This window comes from Typopeltis vanoorti, chromosome 5, assembly GCF_054136105.1.
Source record: "Typopeltis vanoorti isolate ZY-2024b chromosome 5, IOZ_Tvanoo_1.0, whole genome shotgun sequence".
Lineage (NCBI taxonomy): Eukaryota > Metazoa > Arthropoda > Arachnida > Uropygi > Thelyphonidae > Typopeltis > Typopeltis vanoorti.
The window spans coordinates 144,568,043-144,583,267 of record NC_143553.1 but is presented as its reverse complement, the minus strand read 5'-3'; the positions used below and the strand labels follow the sequence as shown (position 1 = coordinate 144,583,267).

Genomic DNA, 15,225 nt, shown 5'->3' with positions numbered 1-15,225 from the left:
ACCCTCCATGGAGTCTGAACATCAAACACCAACAGATCACACTAGCTATTATACCTTTCCTTGAAGATGTTCATTGTTGGAACATTCACCACCCACTCTGGCAATACATTCCACTCAATTCACTATATAGGAGATTTTTTGCCATCTACACAAAAAAATCTCCTATTCACTTCCTTATTCACGTGACCTCTGTATACAGTTTTCAGGGATGACCTCTCATTTTCCCATCACCTATTATGCTATGCAATAATTCCCCTGAATCTGTCTGATAGGCTTCTTTTACTAAATTGGCTCAAGTTGGTCTAAATAACATCACCCTCTCCTCCTATCTACCAATCTCTGCAGATCACATTCTCTTAATTTTCTCTCATACTCAACTTTAAAAGTCCTGAGACAGTTGTAGTTATTTGCTTCTCTCTCTCTCTCTCTCATGTTTCTGTATCACCCACATAACCAGGTAACCCGATCTGTGCACAGAAATCCACATGTGGCCCTCGTGCCTTATACATTGGAGCTATCAACCCCTTTTCCATATCCGTAGAAAAGGGGGTGAGAGCCATCTTTTCTGGCATAAGTGTACGTCTTTGCATTTAGCAATGTTCATGTGATATTCCATTCTTCAGCCCAAAGCACCAACCAATTCAAATCCTCTTGCAAAAGCATTACATCAGAACCTCCTGCCTGATATTTCTCTTCTTAATTTAGCATCAGCAAACAAATTAGTATCTCCTCTCAAACCTTGATCCATTGATATATATAAATTAAACAACAGTGGTCCTGAAACATAACCCTCTGGTACCCCACTTGTCAACTTCCTTTTTCGGGATACTGCATCCCCACACACAATTTGCGGGCTCCTATCAGTCATCTATCCCTGTAACTAGGCTAGCAACTAACTATTCATTCCCATCTTGTTCACTTTCAGTAGTAGTTTATCATGTGTATTCTATCAAATGCGGCCAAATTGAGAAATATCAGTATACGCATCTCCATATGACAACATTAGTCATTCTATTATAAAATGTAACCTTGTAGGTACTAAAGCAAGATCCTCCGCTTAACAAACCTTTTCTGCTCTGTTGAAAGATTTTAATTCTTATTAATCTGGGTTTGTGTTAAAGAGAGAGAGAGAGAGAGAGAGAGAGAGAGAGAGAGAGAATACCACTACATAACTACACCATATTTAGGCATTATTGAATTCTCCCTTGTTCAGTGGTATTATTTTTCCTTCTTTCTTTAACTCTTCTGGGACTGATCCTGTTGCCAGACTCTTGTTGAAAAGTCAAGGGCACTGCTTGCTCTTTTGCACATTTCCTTAATATGTGATAATATCCCATCTAATCTCGCAGCCTTATTAACATCAAGGTTACTTAAAATTCTAAACACAGATTTCCCAACGAACTGTCATTCTTTTGTCCTCTTTCTTATTGTTATTCAACACTACTCCTAACTCCTCCTTCATGAAATACATTGCCAAAATACTCATTGAACATTCCCATTACACCTTTTGCAGATGTGACCTGTGTTCCATCTCTGGCAACTAAAGTCGGTCTTCCATATTCACCCTTTTCTCTATTAGCAAAATAAACTAGAATTATCTAGGGTTTTGCTCTACTGCTTTAGCCAGTCTCTTTTTATATGCCAACTTCTCTTTTTTCACTGGTCATCACCTTCCTAGCTTTATCCTTTATTCTTCTCATGATGCTGAGGGGTACCCTGTCCTTTATATCTCCTCCATAACATCCACTTTCAATTATGCTCCTGCATAATTCCATGCTTTATCGATTTCAGTCGTACTTTAGATACATTTCCTAACCCTAGGAATGCAATCTGACATTGCCGTAAGTAGCCGATTTTGGATCAAGTCTCATGCACTGCTGATTTCTCTCACCCTCTATTGATTAAGCCACGGCATGCCACCAGTCTGTCTCCTTAATTTATCATAGTTCTCCTGCTCTTCACTTCCCACATCAAATTCACATGACCACTCTCCTTGGTGTCACTGGTAACATCTTCAGTCATCATGGTATGAGACAACATTATTAAATCCAACACTCATGTCCCACATGTTGCTTCAACTACATGCTTAAGATAGTTGTCCCAAAGTAGGTAGCTCAAGGAATTCAATCTCCTTATTCACATGTTATTTTCCTGCTTCCAGTCAATTCTTGCATAGTTGAAGTCGTCCATTATTATCTCCTACTTTCCTGTCACTTGACAGTCTGATCTGCCAAAACATTTCAGAATTATCTCCCTCTACATTTCCTGGCTTGTAGCAACACCCATTAAATATCTAAAATTCATGTTTACCTCAGTTTACAGCTTCAAAGTCATTATCGCTACTGCTTTCTTCAAGTTACACACACACACATACCTGAGATCATCAATAATATCTCCTCCCCTGCCCTTTTATCCTTTCTGTTTTTTTGAAAAATGCTCTGACCATCATATTTTATTCAAATAGATAAACTCTGTTAACCATATCTCACTGGCACCAATGATTTACAGAATAATTGTATCAAGACAAACTCTGCACCCTTATTTGTAATTCTCCTTGCTTTGGTATATAAATAGTAGTTTGCCCCTTAAGTTCCTACTCTTATCCTTATCTTGTATTTCCTTTGTCATTTTTATCTCACACTGATCCTGGTAGCTTATGCTCACAGTCCAACCATCTAGTGTTCATTTCCCTCGCTAGCCATGCACTCTCCTCTTCTCATCATCAATCTACCCACCTTCACATTGTCCCTTTCACTCAAAAAACAGATCATCTGCAGCACACAGCTACCTTCAAATTTATCCCATACATTCATATATTCAAGTCCTCTCTTCCTGTACATTCTAGCTATCACATCATTCATAATAATTACTCTTCTCCTTACTATCATACTTGGCAGCCACTAGCATTTCTCTCATTTGGGATGGTGCACCCAGCCCCTCCTGCAGAAAAGGAAAATCTGTTTAATTGGTGACTCCTCTCTCACAAGACTCCCTTCAGTCACTTTCCCATAGGTGCTCTCTTTCTGCACCTGTGCCTTTTCTATAGGCACTTTTATGACCACTTCTTTACTTAACTGGCCACTACCATTCTTTCACTTTCTTATAATCAGGTAAGACCTAGCACAGCCACTGGCCAACACCATACATTATCCAGCCATATGAACCTCTTTTTTCATTTTCCTTTATTCCATCCACCTCTGTTCTTGTAATAATTTCCCCCATACTGTTTTCCCCACTGAGTACAATCCTGAACTCTTTAAGAAACATATTAGTTAGTCCCTAAACACTTACCTACACAACACTATTATGTTTTAGGTCTTGGCATCTGTCATGTGTAGGGTCATTAAAAAAAATGACACCTTAAAAACAGCAGGTAAAAAAAATAATTAAAAAAACATACTTTTTTTCCCCTCCTACTCTTTGGACATCTCTTACGAGTACATTGTTTATTTGGAATCTAGTTTTAGTATATTGAAGGTTTTCGAAGAAATTCAGCTCAATTAGACAAAAATAGGGTCACTTCTTTTACAAACAAGGTGAGTTAGCCAGTCTCATACAAAAGTATAGTTTTTTTGGGGGGGTTTTCTTCCAGAAGCTAGAGTTTTTCATTCTCCAAAACAGGTAGACTGGACACTAGTCAGCAGAACAATATATACACACACACACATACATACATATATACATACGTACACGGACAAAATAACAGAAATGATATACTGTCCTCATAGCCTTAGTTGCTTCAGCTGTAATAACAACTAACCACTCCTCCACAGACATCTGATTTCCACTAAATTATTTATAGTTATTATGTCATTATTAATGTTGCTTGTGCTCCCTTGAGAATTTTAGTCCATTGAGCAAGAATGTATGGAAGGAGGATACCTTTCTATGTAGACACATATTTTATTTATATATATATATATATATATGTATATATTAAAATAGCTTGGTATCTTTAACATATATATATATATATATATGTGTGTGTGTGGTGTGTGTGTGTGTGTAGAATGTTTTTTACCTTGGGTGTATTATACATTAAAGATACCAAGAAATTTTATACTTGGTTTTAATCCTTTTTCCTAAGTAAGCAAAACAAAGTTTTGTGTATGAAATATATTCACATCTAAGCTACTTGTATATAGAGGCTAATGACTGCATATCACTTGCCTTAGTATGTATCCCATAATGCAAAGCACATTCCCTTTCGTGCATGTATAATGCAATGCATAATGGGAAGGGCCACTACCAGACCGGTTTCAACCTTTATTAAGGTCTCATCAGTGGGAGCCAGACCTGGGGGAGAGATACCAATGTTGACTTCTGCATCACTTCAACCTTTGTATCTCTCCCGTGTCTGGCTCCCACTGATGAGACCTCAATAAAGGTCAAAACTGGTCTGGATAGTGGCCCCTTCCCATTCTTCTTCTTCTTGCATATTCTGCAATTAAGCAGGTTCTTTAGTAGCAGAAACTTTCCTTCCACTCTCTTCTGTTCTGAGCCTTCTCATTCAAGGTTGTGTACCTGTCTCCATTCAGCATGTCATCTAGCATTGTTTTCTTTACTCTTCCTCTGGGTCTTTTTCCATCTATTTTTCTTTCGATGGCATCTCTGATGATTCCATTCCCTCTCAGAATATTTCCAATCCAGTTTCCCTTGCTTCTTTTTATCCTCCTTAACAGACTTCTTTCTTCTTCTACTCTTTTTAAGACCTCTTCATTAGTTATTTATCTGTCCATTTGATTTTTTCCATCCTTCTCCAAATCCACATCTCAAAGCTTTCCAAAATCTTAAATTCTCTTTCTTCAAAGTCCAAGTTTAGCTGCATAGAAGGGCAACACTCCACACATAACATTTTATTAGTCTTTTCTTTAGGTTTTTATCCATTTTACTTCTGAATAAATTCCATTTTCTATTAAAGGCATCTCTTCCCATTGCTATTCTTGCTTTTATGTCACTTTTACATCTTCTATCACTGCTAATAACACTTCTTAGATATTTAAATGTCTTTACTTGATTCAATTTTTCACCATTTATTCTGATATCCATATTTGCCTCTTTCCTTGCTATTTTCATTACCTGTTTTTCTGATGTTAATTTTCATTCCATAATTGATACAGCATTCCAGTAATCTGTTCAACAGGTGTTGTAGTCCTGTTTCAGTATTTGATAATGATGGCTTGTCATCTGCGTATCTTATTGCAAATATCTGTCTACCTCCAGTCTTTATTCCTTCCCATTATGCATTGCATAATGAAAATTTTTAAGCCTATATAGTACACTGGTACTTTTGGTGGGCTTTTTTATTTTGGGTTTTTTATATATATGTATATATATATATATATATATATATATATATATATATATTATTATTATTACATGACACCTCCAGGGAGCTCAAAGACTCATCAAGGGAGGGCTTCTACTCTACAACTCTTTGTCTCCACCAATGCCATCTACTGCCCACCACCACCACTAGCATTTCCTTAAACAATCACAAACATCCATGCCCACACCTGGATTCAAACCCACAGCCTTTTGGCTGGAGAGCAGATACGCCAACCACTTGGCCAACCAGGCCTTTTTACATAATCCAGAGACCTTACTCTAAAGGCTAAACTGGAAATATTTTCAAGCTATTTCAAGTCCTCATTAAGCTGGATGGGTATCACATTGGATGACGAAAGTCACCTACCTAAAGACATTCGTAGACATCCATGCCACAGTGGGATTCAAACCTGCAGCCTTTTGGTTGGAGTGCAGGTATGTTAACTACTTGGCCAACCATGCCAGCAAGCAATAAATTGTATTGTCCACCAGTCCGTGACTACCAGTTTTCCCTTGGTATAATTTTCTTCCTTCTTTCCAGTCGTAATTCTTTACATCCATAGTTACAGACAATTCCTATCTGATTTCCTCTCCCTCACTCTCTTTCTCTTCAAATGCCAATTACTGTACTCTCTATCCCACATTTTCTTTTTTCACTGTGGTTATCCATATCCTATTCTTTCTGCACATCCTTATTCTCACATCTTTCATTCAGTCCTCTCTTAGTAGGTCTCCATTCTTATAGCCACCTTCTTCCTATTCTTTCACAATCTGTTTTTCATGTTTCTCAGTTGCTTACTTTTCTACACTCACTTCATCTATCTTCTGTACATTTTCTCTCACTCATCAACAGTTACTCCAGTTGCCCAACAACAAACTAATTAACCACTCATTCACTGTGATCCATCTCTTTTCTTTCATGGTTGACGGTATCAGCATTCATTATTATGAGTAATTATGTGAGAGCATGTTGCTCTCTAGCTTAATGTATCTCTTAATGATTTTTAACGAAATAGATAATAATAATAACAGGACTCCAGTGTTGATGTAGTAAGGTTTAAAATTTTTCACCAGAGGTCAGGCCAGTAGATGTAACGACTGACCAAATTAATGTAACTTTAGCAAACCATGTAGATTGTAATGGAGCTAATTTTTTTGTACATATGTGTATACTCCAGATGATGACCTAAATGTGAAGGTTGAAACATCGAGTGATTATTTTGGTTTATATTAAACTGAAATTTTACTATAACACGGTAGTTGTTTCTATAATTTTTAATAATGAGTGATCCATCTCTTTTATACCACTACAGCTTTCTCTCTCAAATTCACACTTTACATTTACAAACTGTACATTTTAGTTCAGCCATGCCATATGTCATTTATTCCTTCTCTTTACTCTTCAACTCACTGCTGACATACTTAGGTAGCACACTATGAGGGTGGTCTGAAAAGTTCTCGGCCTCAACCATAGATGGCAACACTTTCGGCACGATTTTTTTTTCTAAGTTGGTACATCTGTCATGAGCATCCATGTGAAATTGCAAGTCGTTCTATCAAGTAGTTTGTTTTATACAGCTGTCTGAAGCAAAAGTGTGTCTGTATTCCTTGAAATGGATAAAATTGAGTATCGTGTGGTTATAAAATTCTTTTAAAAGAAGGTTTAATGCCAAAAGAAATTCATTCGAAGTTCATAAAAGTTTATGGGCACTCTTCTCCTTCATTTTCGACAATTAAGAAATTGTCGAAAATGAAGGAGAAGAGTGCCCATAAACTACCGAGTTTAAACATGGCCGTACCAGCCTTGAAGATGATCCACATGAAAGATGTCCAAAAAGTGTAACGACAACAGAAATCATTGATCAAGTGCACGATATTGTATTGGATGGCCGGCAGGTCAAACTGCATGAAATTGTTGAGACTATAAGCATTTCAAAAGAACGTGTAGGATATATTTTGCAAGAAGAATTGCAAATGAAAAAGCTTTGCACAAGATAGGTGCTGCGTTTGCTCACAGCAGATCAACAACGCACCCGCATGAAAATCTGTGAATAGTGCTTGGAATGTTTTAACAAGCATATTACTGATTTTGTGCACTGATTTATGGATGAGACTTGGATTCACCATTACACATTAGAATCCAAACAGCAGTGAAAACAGTGGACAGAAGCTGGTTGTTCAGTGCCAAAGAAGATAAAGTCGGTTTCATCAGCAGGAAAGGTCATGGGCGGTGTTTTGGTTTGTTAAAGGCATTTTGTTTATTAATCATCTTGAAAAGGGTAAAACAATAAAACTGGTTAAACAATAACCTCGGAATATTATTCCGATCTTTTAACCAGACTAGATGAAAAAGACCCGGTTTGCAGAAGAAAAAAATCATCTTTCGTCAGGACAATGCACCTGCCCACAAAGATGTTTTGGCAATGGGAAAATTAAGGGATCTGCACTATGAATTGTTGGAACATCCACCCTATTCCCCAGATTTGGCTCCCTCTGACTTTTATCTCTTCCCAAAACTAAATTCTTCCTCGCTAGTCAGTGTTTTTCTTCAAATAAAGAGGTGATTGCAGCTGTAGAGGGATATTTTGCAGATCTTACTGAGAGCTACTAAAGGGACTGGATAATGGCGCTGGAGCATTGCTGGAATAAATGTATTAGTCTTAAAGAAGATTATGTTGAAAAATAAAAATAATTTTGAAATTATAAATTCGTTTTTTCATTGTTAGGCCGAGAACTTTTCAGACCACCCTTGTATATCTATCTTCTCAACTGTTTTTTCAGCTTGTTGCATGAACTCTCAAATCTCCTCCATCATCTCTCTATGCCTTCCAAGTTATTTATTTTTATGTGGTTTTCACCCACAAAAGGTACTACTATGTGTGGGCTAATGCTTTTTTTTTTTTTTTTTTTTACTTTTATTAATTTTATATATTTTTGTATTTTTATTTATGTATTACATAGTCCGGAAACTCAGCTCTTGAGATTTAACATGGAACTTTTCAATAAGCGGTGCAGTGGTTTCACGCTGGGCTATGAAATTCATTGACTCTAAAAACAATCATAAAGAGCCATATTCCCAGTGGGATTTGCACCCACAGCCTCTTGGTTATATATCAGATATGCTTACCACTTGGCCATCTAGGCTAGCAGTTTGTGTCAATAGTTATAGCTTTGTTTTATTATAATAATTAGATAATTAACTTTAATTATCCAGTGACTTATGCACATTAACTTTAATTATTTTCAAGTCTCACAAATAGAGTTTGCATTTTTTAAGAAGGTATGATAGGATTACCAGTTTCTGTTTGTATGGCCCATATTGTAAAAACTCTTGACTCCAATAATAGGGATCAAAATGTCTAATAAAATAATTAAAGTTATCAGATTGGAAATAGAAAAAGTTATTTTAAGCTCAATAATCATTCAACAAATTGGATAATTAAAGGCAAATTGCCGAATTTCTTAAAATAATATACACACTGGTAGGCTGGTTCTTCTTGAATTCTGATGACTCAACACTCAGGATAGCCCCTGAGTTTCAAAACGTTTCAAAAAACGTGACATACAGACGTGACATAGAAAGGCTTATCATCATTTTATATATATAGGGTAGATATATATATAATTATTATTATTAAAATCAAACGTTTTTTGCTGTTTTAATATATAATATTTATCACTGCTATATTCCAGTTTTAACAGAAGGGGATGTGAGTGGTGATATGGACTGTGACACATCCTCTACTAGTGATCTCTATCCTGTGACTCGCCCTGCTCTGGGGCCCCGTCTAGCCCCTCAGTGTTCCTCTGGATCTCACAGTTCCTTGGTGTCACTGGGTCGTCGATCTGAAAGTGGCCATCTTTACAAACCTTCTCCTCGTTCTCTGCAAGTGTCACCTGCTCTCACTCAAAGGTCCCTTTATGCCCAACATATACTTTCATCTCCAGAGATCTGTCAGCCACCAGAACCCAGACAGTCAAAGTCATCCGCAACATCTGCTGCATCTGAATTCTCATTTGTGCATCCAGATTCTCCTCTTACTGTTTCTTCACTAAGAATTAGTGGTAGTCATGGGAGCCGACAGAATAATAGACCTCAATATCAACGTTCTCATTCTCATTCAACAAATTTAGTACATCCACAACACCAAACTATAGGACCACCTGGTGATAATTCTCGTCCTTGCTCTATTTATGGGCAGCCATTTATTTCTGTGGAAAAATCAGCATTTTCCAGTCAGCCACCTGATGTAGTTCCATTTACTGTTGTCAGCCATCCTGAAACACAGTCACTGCCTAAACGATCTCTCCATCGCTATGTGCACTCTAAGTCAGACTCTTCTTTTGTATTGGACAAGATTCCTGCAGAAACTTCTACTTCACCTACTACTACTACTACTACTACTACAGCTACTACCACAGTGTCAACCACTTCAACTACCTCTAATTCCCAGGGTGCAGTGATGCTAAGGTGACTAACATGTATAGTTAGTGTTCTTGCATTCTGATTCCAAATAACAAAATTAGTTGCTCATAGATTACTGCAAGAATTACACATATTAAAACACATTTCAGTACAAGTCATACATAGTAGGTATAAAACAAAAGTTTACATAAATGGTTCAGAACCCATTGTATATAATTGCAAACAAAAAGAAAAAAAGGGTTAAATGATGATCTGCCAGATGTATCTGTTACAATTGTAATGGATAATTTGAACTTATGCACTGATGTCCACAAATTCAAATGTCTGTAATTCTGCACAGATGTTTCACATTGTCTCCAGATATAAACAAAACAGATTTGTCTTTCAAGTTTACTAATAAATATTTACATTTTCAGGGAAGTTTCTTCATTATGAAACTTGGTATTCACACTAGTGATGCACGACATGTAAATAATTCTGTTGTCTGCTTCAATGTGGCTAAATATATTAATGTTACATAAACCAGAAAATTAAGAGAGTACATTGTGTGTTTGTATGTATATGCTGAATGGTATACAGATTGCTATAGTGAAATCATGTATATAAAGCTTAGTAATATTATGTTCATGGCAGTATCTTTTAATACTCAAGAAGTGTGCACTTAAAATAGTGGGAATTTTGTGGAAAAGTTTTAGACTATTACAAGATAGTAGTTTCTTGCTAAATCAGCTTTTGGGAATTTCTCAACATGTTTTAAGAAAAAGCAATAGCTATTATGCAATTTGATGTTACAGTAGTTTTGGAAATTCTTTAAAATGCCACTTGGGTGTACTTCATGATTGAACATACCTGGTACAGTTCAGCTTTTTAGATGTCGGCTTCGATAATGTTTAATAGTACAAAAGATTGGAATAATTCCAGATTTAACAGTAGAATAGAAAATTTTCTTAAAAATTCCAAAATATATGAATACTTAAATTGTTAAAATCATTGTGATTTCTTACTTGATAGACGTCTTTAAATAAAGAAAAGTTTCATGTATATAGAAAAGAAAAAAAAAATTGCTGTGATGTATAATTGTATAAATAATTGATTGAAATAGAGCATAAACTGGTTGTTCATTAATAATTGATAAAAACTTTCAGCACTAATAAGAACTTTCAAATGTCTCTTTTTTTTTTTTTTTTTTTGAGAGAGAGAGAGAAAAAAAGGAATTTTGAAATAAAGATACTCATGTCTTTAGATAGAATTCCATTAATCATCATCTTGGCTGACTAATAGAGTTGGTTCAAAATTGAGATCAAGATATTCTTGAAATGAAAGAATTCTTAATCCAAAATGTCTGAAAGTTAATATTAATTAAGTGACATATAGACTAGAAATATAGGTAAGAATAATGATCGGGATAGAAAACTCTTTCAGTTTACTTCAAAAACTGAAAGAAAATGTAGATGATGATGGTTTTGAACTTTCTACAATTGTCGTTGCTTGATCTTTTATCTAATTCCAAGCAACTGTTTTTTTTTTTTCAGTTAACTTTTCATATGCTATAGCAGGGAATAATCATATCACTTAAAAATATCTCATAAAGTGCTTCTAAGAATCTTGTATTCTTCCACTGCTTTCTACAAAAATGTCTAGATTTCTAGATTTCATGTACAGATAGTGTAAAACACTCCATTTTTCTACATTTTCTTTTTTTTAAGTGACAGGGAAGAGTGCAATTGAGAACCTTCTTTATATTATAAGATTTTGGTAGTGAACATTTCATGCTATTCTATTAGAATTAAATTTAGCAATAACTGGTGCTTAGGAGTAATAGCCACAGTCTTCCTATCCTATTATGTACTTATAAAATTCTTTTAAAACAGCTTGAAGTTTTGTACAGCCATTAAACCTAAAAATATAAAATGTTTAAGAAAGAGATCCTGATATTACTGTATATATCTTTACATTCATCAAATTTACAGCTGCATCTTTACACAAAGAAGCACCTACTAAAGTAAATTATACTTCATTGTTAAATTAGATATATTCATTATAAAGATTTCTAGCGATGCCAATTGATATTTGCCCTTTTCTAATAATCAGAAAATTCAGATATTTACTATAGAATTGTTACACATTTCACAAAATTGATATTTAAAAATAAGAGAAAAATTGAAATAATTGACTTTAAAACTTTTCTGAATAAATTAAATATTATCTTGAAATATTATAATTAGTAAACTATTTAATATAAGAGTATCCAGTATAACAGCTTTCTACTAAGTAAATTTTCATTTATTTTCATAATTGAGATGCTTTTTTGTTGCATATCACTATATTTCAATGCTTGAAACATTTCAGAATATATGTTCACAAGGCACCTCTAAAGGTGCCTTGTGAACGTATATTCTGAAAGTGTTAAGTGTATGCTTGAACGTGACACGAGTTATTATGAGCTACTCTGGTGTAACCAGATCATAAAATTCTGACATTTTCTCTTGAATTATGTAACTATGTTACTGCCACTGACAAATAGTAAGTTGTTGAATTCTATTGAATGCACCATTTATTATTTGCAATATAACGTAGCAGATAGTAACACGCTCGGCTTTTGAATAACATGATACTAGTGTACTGAAGGTAGCTTGCACTTTGGAACATATCTTAAAGGTATAAAAGGAGTTATTTGGTCATTTATATTGCACACGCCATTGAAATATTCAGTACAGTGGAATAACTACAAGCCTCCACTTCCTCCTCAAAGTACTTTAGATGAGTATCTTTGGAAGTTTTTTTTTTGAAGGGGGGGAGCTGCATTGTAGTTACAACATTGATCCTGTGTATTTTGTACTGCTCTCTGCTTTTATTAGGGATTTGTATGTGTGTGTGTGTGTGTGTGTGTTAGCTCATATTTCAACAGAATTTTCCATATGAAGTATACAGTTTGTTAGAATTTGGTAATCATTATTTAAATGTTTATTTCTTAAGAAATCGCTAATGGAGCTATAGAACTTTCTATAAGCACAAACAAAACACAAAAAACTCTGATTGAGAAACTAATTGAAGAGAGAAGCTTAGATAGTATAAGTAGCAAACATACAAAACATTTGTTTACTTTCTGCAAGCTTTTGTATGTCTTTCACTATGTTTGAAAATAATGATTTTAACATTACTTTTATTACAAAATAAGCAGTAAGATATAATTTTTTTAATGTTTATTATAATTACTATAAAGAATTATGCTTAGGAAATTACTTTTCATTTTTCTTTTAATCAGTAAATCCATACTTTATTTTTTTTAAGGATTTTTTTTTTCTAACACGGAACTTTTTCAAGCCACTTCCACCTCCAATATGCAGGATGATGGTCTCGCACCAGGTGATGACATTCATCTTCCACCTAAAGACAATCACAAACATCCATGCCAAAATTGGAACCTGCAGTCTGTTGGTTGGAGAGTGGGTATGCTAACCATGGCCAACCAGGTCGGAATATCATCTACAGTTGCCTTTACAAGTCTCAGATTTTTGATAGCCTTTTCTCTCTCAAATATTGATATGTATTTCTGATTGCATTTCTCTTGAATATTTTCTAGCATTGTTCTGTCACTTCTTGTTTCATTTTGCAGTCTTTGAAGGTAATTACTCCAAACATTTAAGATATCTTTATCTTCAATTTTCATCTCTGATATCTTTTACGGTACTTTTTCCTCCATTTCTAAGCTTTTCCATCCCAAAATATTCTAGCTTTGCCAGAATATTTTGTCACCCTCTTGATATTTATCTTATAAATTCCTACTAAAGCATTTCCATTACTTTCTTTCTTACATTCTCTCGCAGCACATTCAGACTTTACAAACTTTTGATAAAGTTTCTTGTTTTCTACAACTGCCTCTCTTTAACTTGAGTCTGCCAAGTTCTGATTTTTCTATTCTTACAGACATCTTCATGACATGTCTTTCTGGCTGAATCAGTCAGTGTTTTCATCAAGTCTAATGTTTTGTACTTGTTTTCAAACTCTTTTCTTTTACTCTTTTTATAATATTTGTATATTTGAATCTACAGTTCACCTCTGAAAGCTGCTCCATTTTGATTCCTTTTTAAAACTTTGTTACACGTTTTTCTTTCCAATATGATATTCTGAATTCTGATATTCATTTTTTTATCCTACTAAAATAAATGATCACTTCCTATTTCAAATTTACTGTATACTGAACCAGTAGAGATGTCACTATCAACAGTAATAGTTAATGAGACTTATTTCTTCTTTCCATGTGAATTTGAGTACATCTTTTGTTGGAACATGGTATTAATGATGAGTAATTCATGTCCTGAACAGAAATCCATCAGGTACTTACCAATTATTATAAGTTTGCTCTACTCTCCAATTTTTCTCAAACCAGTTCTCAGTTGTTCTAATTAAAGGTTAACAATCACTTCCCTCTCCTTTCAAATATTAATATAGTACTTGAAAACTTGAGAGTAACCTTTCCAATTTCTATTACTATTAACATCCTATCATATTTTCTTAATTTTAACAGTTTTATTTAATGCTTTCATTCCTGACTGCATTTAGTGGCATAGTTTATTTTTAGTTGCCAGGTGCACTATTTGTATAATCATTCCTGCTGTTTTAGTGAGTCAGTTTTGCTTTTGGTATAAGTGTTTGTGGTCAGTTATTAAAGGCTGAAAAAATTTTTGCAGTTAGTTTCTGAAAACTGATAGTATTAAATTGGCAGTGAAATAGATTAGAAAAAAAAAATGCTAAAGTTGTAATAAAAGTGTTAAGGCCTGTTTTCTGGAGAGTGAATGTTGATTCTGTATAAATTAGAATCTTGGTAATAGTATTTATGTTTGAAGTTTAAATAAAGTATCTCCACCATATGGTTATGTTTAGTAGATTACATAATTCAAGAAGAAATGGCAATAACTTAAATTATTAGTGTGATATGTTTTAAGAAAGTTCAGTCTTGATCTTTTATTACATTATCAAATTGTACTTGATTTCAGATTTTTGTTAAATAAATTCTTTATTCATTTGCTGTTTAAAAACCAGTGCTCTTTATCAAAATAACATAAACTCTATGACTGATTTTATTTGGAGTTTTGGTTTTAAATTGATCTGTGATTAACACAGAACTGAAAATGTGTTATCTGTTTCAGCAGTTACTGAAATATGCATATCAGAACTTGACTAGCCTTTTTTTTTTTTCAAGAAAGATTGACTTAAAATTGAAGACGCTTCAGAATAGTAAGGTTTATTAATTGTAAACATATCTGATAACTACTAATAATTTCCTCTTTTTTTTTTGTTGTTTATGATGAATTATATTATGGTTGTGATCAAAACTATAACTGAATGGTTAACAACCTTTTTTTTTTTTTTCCCTTCAAAAATAAAAGGTAAATAAATCAAAACATGCCCATGTAGCTATCTTGATATTATTGATTTTGCTTTAGAGAGAAACAGATGTCTAAGGATAT

At 34.2% G+C, this 15,225-nt stretch overlaps 1 protein-coding gene across 3 annotated transcripts in view; it reads left to right on the top strand.

The window, feature by feature from the left end:
• Positions 1-11,881, top strand: part of LOC150106902 (uncharacterized) — a 191,008-nt gene extending 179,127 nt beyond the window's left edge. For all 3 annotated transcript variants that reach the window (XM_090392811.1, XM_090392812.1, XM_090392813.1), the window contains one exon: positions 9,022-11,881. In XM_090392811.1, the coding sequence (XP_090248937.1) occupies positions 9,022-9,803 (782 nt within the window). In that variant the 3' untranslated portion in view covers positions 9,804-11,881. The remainder of the gene's footprint in view (positions 1-9,021) is intronic.
• Positions 11,882-15,225: the final 3,344 nt, after the last annotated feature.